The sequence below is a fragment of the Chanos chanos genome, chromosome 1 (genome assembly GCF_902362185.1).
Source record: "Chanos chanos chromosome 1, fChaCha1.1, whole genome shotgun sequence".
Lineage (NCBI taxonomy): Eukaryota > Metazoa > Chordata > Actinopteri > Gonorynchiformes > Chanidae > Chanos > Chanos chanos.
In genome coordinates this window covers 33,086,297-33,094,710 of record NC_044495.1, presented here as the reverse complement: position 1 = coordinate 33,094,710, position 8,414 = coordinate 33,086,297, and the positions used below count along the sequence as shown (strand labels likewise).

At 41.8% G+C, this 8,414-nt stretch overlaps 1 protein-coding gene across 4 annotated transcripts in view; it reads left to right on the top strand.

Moving 5' to 3' along the window:
* Positions 1-8,414, top strand: part of ldb2a (LIM domain binding 2a) — a 43,770-nt gene that overhangs the window by 29,812 nt on the left and 5,544 nt on the right. The window contains exons 4-8 of one of the 4 annotated variants that reach the window (XM_030777567.1): positions 318-440; positions 2,842-2,925; positions 4,955-5,078; positions 6,707-6,760; positions 7,602-7,735. In XM_030777567.1, the coding sequence (XP_030633427.1) occupies positions 318-440; positions 2,842-2,925; positions 4,955-5,078; positions 6,707-6,760; positions 7,602-7,735 (519 nt within the window). Of the gene's footprint in view, positions 1-317; positions 441-2,841; positions 2,926-4,954; positions 5,079-6,706; positions 6,761-7,601; positions 7,742-8,414 lie in introns of all 4 variants that reach the window. The other 3 variants (XM_030777559.1, XM_030777584.1, XM_030777575.1) reach the window with 3 other exon arrangements.

The following is an 8,414-nucleotide window of genomic DNA, read 5'->3' as shown; positions in this document are numbered from 1 at the left end:
GTCTAACTGACACTGGTCAGTGTTGGAGAGAGGTTCTTATTGTCCCCAGCTCTGACACTGGTCAGTGTTGGAGAGAGGTTCTTACTGTCCCCAGCTCTGACACTGGTCAGTGTTGGAGAGAGGTTCTTACTGTCCCCAGCTCTGACACTGGTCAGTGTTGGAGAGAGGTTCTTACTGTCCCCAGCTCTGACACTGGTCAGTGTTGGAGAGAGGTTCTTACTGTCCCCAGCTCTGACACTGGTCAGTGTTGGAGAGAGGTTCTTACTGTCCCCAGCTCTGCTGAATGATTCTGTCTTACTGCCTTTATCTTTCCTCAGGTGTGTACGGAGGGTCGTCTGATTCTGGAGTTTGCGTTTGACGATCTGATGAGAATTAAGACGTGGCACTTCACCATTAGGCAATACAGAGAGCTCATTCCCCGCAGTATCCTCGCCATGCACGTGAGTCCCACTGCACCGCCCACTGAGTGACTGAACCAATCACAGACCAATGCATGGATAGATGGATTATTTTGAATGAATAACTCAAATGCACTTGTCTGAGTGACTGAATGAAGGAATGGGCAAATGGGTGGATGGATGGATGAATGAATGCAACATGGGATCTGAACCACCATTTTTGTTTAGCAGCTAAAACTAAACCTCCTCATTAGCCTGTTCCCAGAGCAGTTTCCTTCAGTGTGCCTTTATCAAACTGCAGGACGTAGAGCCTAAACTCAGGTGTGGAGTATTCTGTTATTGAGGGGAAGAGGCACTGCCTCCAGCTACACCGAATAAGCCCAGCACAGTGCAGAAACTGGAATTTAGAGTGAAGCATGGAAAGTTTCGCAATTCTCAGGGACTTTTAAAACCAATTTATTTAGAGACATCAAAGACAGCCTCGGATGAAAGGAATCCTTGTTTTAATGAAAAAAAGAACAATAACAAGGTCAGACGAGTAATCTGCTTAATTCTGCAGAGTGTAACGAACACCCCTACCACGCTGGGAGGAGACAGGAGACAGCTCCTAACCAACCCACACTAGACTGATTCATCTTAGTTTGTGGTGGCTTTCTTCAGTTTGAGCTTTCAGGTCTTGTGCATGTGTGTGTGTGCGCGTTTGTGTGTGTATGTATCTATGCGTATGTGTGTTAGCATGTGCTTGTGAGTGGGTGTCTGTGTGTGTCTGTGTGTTGAGAATGTCACGTGGTCCTGTGAGCAGTTTTGTCTTCTCTCCCCTGCAGATTCAGAGATGTGTAATGCTCGAGTGTTTGCACCCTCCACCCGTCCCCACTGCGTTCATGAGAAATTCACATACTCTTAAATTGGGCCCTGTGGGTTTTGCTTCTGTTTCCAAAACTGATGGGAAGAGAGAGAGAGACAGAGAGAGAGAGAGAGAGAGAGAGAGAGAGAGAGAGTGTATGCACTGGGAGGAGAAAGATGTGTAAAAGTTACTGCAGCTCATTTGATCGTCCTGCACTGCTTGCACACACACACTCAACACACACCCCCTCACACATACACCCAATCACACACACTCAACACACACCTCCTCACACATACACCCAATCACACACACTCAACACACACACACACACACACACACTCAACACACACCCCCTCACACATACACCCAATCACACACACTCAACACACACCTCCTCACACATACACCCAATCACACACACACACTCAACACACACCCCCTCACACATACACCCAATCACACACACTCAACACACACCCCCTCACACATACACCCAATCACACACACTCAACACACACCCCCTCACACATACACCCAATCACACACACTCAACACACACCTCCTCACACATACACCCAATCACACACACTCAACACACACCCCCTCACACATACACCCAATCACACACACTCAACACACACCTCCTCACACATACACCCAATCACACACATACACACACACACACACACACACTCAACACACACCCCCCCACACATACACACACACACACACACCCCCTCACACATACACCCACTCACACCCATTCACACACACACACACACTCAACACACACACCCGCACTCATCATACACACCCTCACATATGCACATGCACACACACTCAACACACACACACACACACAAACACGCACATTTGTACACAGTGGTTAGAGTTGTTTAAAAGTTTACATAGCACTTTTAATCATGATTAATGTTTGTGATTAAGGCCAGAACCATTCACTCACACAGTCACACGCAAACCCCGTAAATGCACATGCACACCCACATCTGTCCAAGTGTACTTGAATTGAAAACAGAATGTACACATTTACTTAAAGACTTCAGCCCAATTTTGGGGGGGAGCATATTTCAGAGTTTTGGGACAGTTGGCTGATGGTATGAATATTGCTCTTTACTTACTGTCTTGAGTCCAAGGGGACTCGCCTAAGACAGTTTGGTTCAGCCACATCAAAATTAGTTTGGAGGTATACTCACATCTCACTTTGAAGCTACAAGGGCTGTTACTCACAGTGACTTTGATTAAGTGCAGGGTTTGGTGCAGAGTACAAGGAGTGGTCAGCTACGAATATTTGGACATTCTATTTGGATAAGCCAATAAAGCAGCTGAAAATTCAAAAATGTCTCTTGCTTCTCAAATAAATTACCACTTCAAAAATACAGGAAGCCATAAACATATTTCAAGAATTTTCCAAAACATTTTCTATTAAACCAGCAAACAGTTCTGTTTTTTTTCCATTGTGTGTATCCTTTAGCTAATATTTTGTCATATTGAAATCGGCTGTCCTGAGGTTAAACTCATCCTGGCTTCTTCCTGAGATTGCATAGAGTGACCAGTTCTCTCACTGTCTCCTTTCAGGCACAAGACCCCCAAGTTCTGGAGCAGCTCTCCAAAAACATCACCCGTATGGGCCTGACTAACTTTACCCTCAACTACCTCAGGGTAAGAGCTGCACATACACTCACACTCTCACACACTTACACACTCCTTTATTCATTTATTCACATCTGCTGACTTGAATACAGTTCACCTTAAAATATGACTTATCTAGAGGCACATAAATACTTATCAAGTTATTTTAAACATGAGTTATTGCTTTCTATGTAAAATAACAAAGAAGACAAAGAATATTGTGTATATTTGTATACGAATGTGCGTGTGCGTGTGTGTGTGTGTGCATATGAGTGTGTGTGTGTGAGTGTGTGCGTGTGCGTGTGCGTGCATATGAGTGTGTGTGCATGTGCGTGTGCGTGTGTGTGTGTGTTTATGTGAGTATACAGCAGCAGAATTTATTAGCCAGTGCTCAGCAGCAGCGGCTTTGTTTATTCTTGTCATTCCAGTCTGAGTGACAGCTCAGATTTGCAAATGGGGAGAAGAAGAGAGGGGGAGAAAATTAATTGGATGGAGAAAATTAGCATAACATTAATGAGCGTTCCCTGTTGAGACAGGGCATTGTGGGCCTTCGTGCTCAACCCCAGCCTGGTGAAAAACACAAACCAGTTTATAGCTAGCTGCACAGAGAAAGAGAGAGGCAAAAGAGAGACTTTTCAAGGTTTTTGAAACAGCCCTTTTTTTTCCCTCCCTACTGTGTGTTCAGTATGTTCAGGGCAGAACCGCAGCAGTGTAAGCAGCGTAAAGCGCCAGAGTGAAGTTGGAGTTGAATGATGAATTAAATTTGGATTAGGCACACCTCTATAACAGTTTAAGTCTCCATGCTCACAGGCACATCCAAAAGCCATTTTACAGCTTTTCAAATGGATGGAGATGAGCTTGTGCACATACACATGCACGCACACACATTCACACACTCACACATTCACACAAACACTCACATATGCACACACACACTCACACAGAATGTTCAGTTCTCCATGAGATTATTTACAGAGAAGAAATATGTTCATGCTTGTTATGTGATTGATTAATTGATTGATTGACCGATTTATTGGTTGATTTTTGGCGGATCAGTTTTAGCATTATGTGAGTGCTTTCAGCATTACAAAGATCATAAAAATTTATTGTCCTTCATAACTCAAACAGTTCAAAAGAATATTGTGTAATCTGTCTATTAAGAATGAATATACCCCATGAGCCAACATTATTAAGAACTCTTTTAGTTATTGAATTTTTTTTTTTTTTTTTATGACTGTTAAAAATTGCCATTGAGGGTCAAATATAGGACACTCTAATGTCTATTGTGAGTTTGGCAAACATTGTCTGTCTTCCTTTTGTTGGGCTAATTTCTCACGCTCCCAACGTGCGAGTGCAGTAAAAATACCTTGTAAAGGGACAGACTGGTGTCGGTAGCGAGAGCCGTTCGTTTGTGCGCTGGGGTTTATCAGAGATGCCACGCAGAGGCTGTTTCCTGTGACAGACAGGACCGGCGTGGTCAGCATGGGACTGGGGCCTGCCACTGAGGAAAAGCTTACAGGCCTCCTCACACACACACACACGCGCACACACACACACACACACACACACTGGAAATAGCAGTGTGCTTTTGGCTCAGGGCCAGAATTGTTTCCTCAGTGACCAGTGGAAGTGTGAAGGGTACTGCAGCAGCACCAACGTCACACTACAGGACTGTCAACTTGTGTATGTGTGTTTGTGTGTGTGTATGTCTGTATGTGTGTTTGTGTGTGTGTGCCTGTGGCGCACTACACAAATGCCAACATAAAAAATGTGCATTATCTGCTTTCTGACTTATCAGTTAGTTGTGACATTTATAAAAATGTGATTTAATAGTATTAATGCACAGACTTTCAGGGAGGGACTATTTCTATTGGTATTCTTTATTATTATCTATTATTTGTTTGAGTTTGTGTGTGCAACCTGCTCTGTTTGGGACTGCTTAATTTGAACTTCCTGCATATGTGGTGTTCTTTTTGTTTGTTTGTTTTGTTTTTTTGTTCGCCTTGTTTTGTTCTGTTTTGTGTGTGTGTGTGTGCTAATGCATGTTTCCCCGCTGAAGTTGTGTGTTATCCTGGAGCCGATGCAAGAGCTCATGTCACGGCACAAGACCTATAACCTCAGCCCAAGAGACTGTCTAAAAACATGCCTGTTCCAAAAGTGGCAACGGATGGTGGCACCACCAGGTAAGAATCCCACACTCTCCTGACTCTCACATACATTCCCAGTCTCTTAGAGCGACACATGTGGCAGGGCTGAACCATGTTTCTCAAGTCCTCTGACCGATATAGAGACGCTGTTGTGATTCAAGGGAAAAGAAATGTGTACGTTAATTTGAGGTAGTGCAATGAAGAATGAGTCTGAATTAGGAAAAATTTTTGGCCTTGAAGCTCGTTGGCGTGTTCAGTGTGGGTTGAGGAAACGTTAAAGCCACGCGGTTGGCTGCTTGATTAAAGAAAGCTCTTTTGATCAGACAGAGTCAGAATCTGTTTGTAGGGTTGGCACTTTTCTCAGACAGACTTTACTTTCTTTTCTCACACAAGTCTTCTCCCAGGAATAAACAAAACTTTTCATCAGTTGCTGAGAGGAGCCAAGTCCTCGATGTGACAGGACTCCACTTGACTGTACGTGGCTTTTGTCTTTCCCAGTCTAGGCTGAGGTGGTGAAACATTTGCTTTTGGATAGAATTACAGTCCCAGGATGTACTTGTATAGATGTATTTGCATCAAAGTTGGCTCTGGTTTAAAACTGAGGGCTTAGTAGAAGCCAGACAAACATGTGATTAGCGTGAAAACCACAGCAGAACTGATGCCGTCCACCTCTGACTCTGTCCTCTTTTTAAATTATTGTAACTTTTTGGGGGGGGGGGGGGGGTGTTTCTTTTTTTTTTTTTTTTTTACGAGAGTCATATCGGAGTGCATCTTCTGCAATTGTTGTTTCCTTATTAGCTACAGTTCCTTCTTTCCTCCAATTCTTCTCAAATCTGGAAAGCGTTTTTGTCCTGGGCAGGAAGGAAGGACGGCTGCCTTTATACACTGATAAGTTTTAGGGGTTTTTTTTTTTTTTGGTTTTTTTGTATGTGTGGAAATGAGGCAGTTTTAGTGCGTCATTCACACAGACTCTCAGATAAACACACAAAAGACACCAAAAATAAGTCCTTTTTTTTTTTTGCTCAACCCAGCTCACACATAGTTTGATGGATTTTGTTGAGAGCTGTGATGGATATTTATAACATTTTTGGGTTATCAGCCTATTGAGTGTATGCGCAGATTTATCAGACTTTAATGTATATTTTATATTAAAGTAACTATAACTACTGAATACAAATGAATGTGTGAACATCTCCCTGGGTGTATTTAGTAAGAACCTCTAAAAATGTATTTCATTTTTTTGTGTGTTTCTACATTTTATCAACAATTGTAATTGTCAAGCCTTTGTAATATTAATGATAATTTGTATTGATCACTGTTTTGGCAATATTGCATACATTATCATGATGGTTTGTCAAAATATATTTTTTACATTAAATAATGTCGAACAGAATTCTCCAAAGCAAAAAATATTTTAATATTTATCAAAATATTATCCTGCCAGTGCTTATGTCTTTTAAGAAAGAATCTAGATGTTTCCATAAGCTGTTGCAAATTTATCACATTTGATCAGCAACTAATGAAAACAAAATTATAGTCCTGTATTTTCCATGCATGTCTTGCTGGTATCTCTCTTGTTTTTTTTCCCTCAGATTTATATGGTAGTGCTTTTTATGACAGTTAATTATTTTGGTCAATAAAACTTGCTCTGGGTGTGGTTTCAGCGGGACATCCACAGAACTTCAAATCGGAAATATTCCCCACAAATCACAAAAAAGGTACATTTTTCTGTTTTCTCATGAAAACCCTGCACCAAAGGGGGAAATGCATTCTGTGTCCTAATGGAATGCCATGAAATACATTTTTTGTGTATGTGTACACCATGAATGCTCAACAGACATCCAGGAGCCAATCAGATCACAGGACAGTCCAGAATGTGACACAGTAATTTCTCTATTTCACTTATGACATGTATGGCAGATCACATTTAGTCAATAAACACAATAAAGAGCGAAAGTGGAGCTTAAAAATGAGTCATTTTCATAGATAATTATTTGGGGCAATTATTACAGAAATAAAGGCACAGAGGTAGAGCTGTAGTAGAGCAAAGCCTCTGTGAAATGGAAATGATATTTGGACATTTATGAAGATGAGCTCAGAGACAGTCTTAATGGAAACTGCAGGGGGACATTGTTGAGCATTTATGTAAATGAAAACAGGGGTTCTCTCTTACTAGTGCATGTCTTGGGAGATGTTAAAATGCGTTTTGATTTACCTCTGAACAAAACAAAGCATGGAGCATTTGTTTGTCTCTGTCTCTTTCTGCACATGCTCTCTATGGGTGCACATGTGTGTGTGCGTGTGCGTACATGTGTGTGTGTGTGTGTGTGTGTGTGAGTGTGCGTATTTTTAGTGTAATTTAGTTGATTGTTGCTCATGTATACAAGCTGTACATATTTGTGTATGGGCATTGGTTGTTTGTGTGTGACTGTTAGCAATGCTGCGTTTCTTCATTTCTCCCAAGTTATGTGTGCATGCACCAGTGTGTGTGTGTGTGTATGTGTGAGTGTGCCTGTTTGTATTGGCCACTCTTTCATTGTTGTGGGTGTTCCTCAACAGAACCCACACGACAGACCACCACCAAGAGAAGAAAGAGGAAGAACTCAGCCAGCAGCGCATCTAACAGTAGCCTAGGCAACAGTGCCAACAGCAAGAAACGCAGCCCTGCCAATAACTTCAGTCTGTCCAGCCAGGTACCTGTAAGCATCAAGTCTACTTCTATACACACACACACACACACTCACACACCATCGCATATATATATAATTCACGGAATGCTCTTTCTGTTCTTTTTCTGTTCTGTTCTTTTTACTGTAAATTGTTTTTCTTTGTCCTTTAATTAGGGGCTTTAATTTAGATGACTAATATTCATCCATCCTAACTGTTGTCAGGTGAAATTGTTTCTATTTTCTGGATTAGCCAGCTATAAACTTGGAAGAAGATAACGGTTTACGTGCGATCGCCAGCCAAAGTGTCACGTTTTAAATAAGTTGTAAAAATGCCTGTAATCTCTGATAAGCAGCCATAACATTAAATATGGGTGTATAACTCCGTGTAAAATATTACAATTCTGTTGCTGCGTGATCATGAGGTATACTAAATTAAATTTAAATGGAACAATTGAAATGCTGGCGGGCATGCTAAGAGAAAGGGATGGTATTGCTTCCTTACCGTGTTATGTAAGGTACTGCAAATATCACTTATGTTCTTACAAGCTGTTACCACTGGCTAAGACATCTGTTATATCAGTGGTACAATGCAGGGCTAAAGTAAAGGCTTATTCAGTAAGATAAGGTTCCCAGTTGAGACTTCACTGAGCTCTAAATCTGAGAGTGTCAGAGGTCTCTCAGCCCTCTGCTTAACCACTGAATC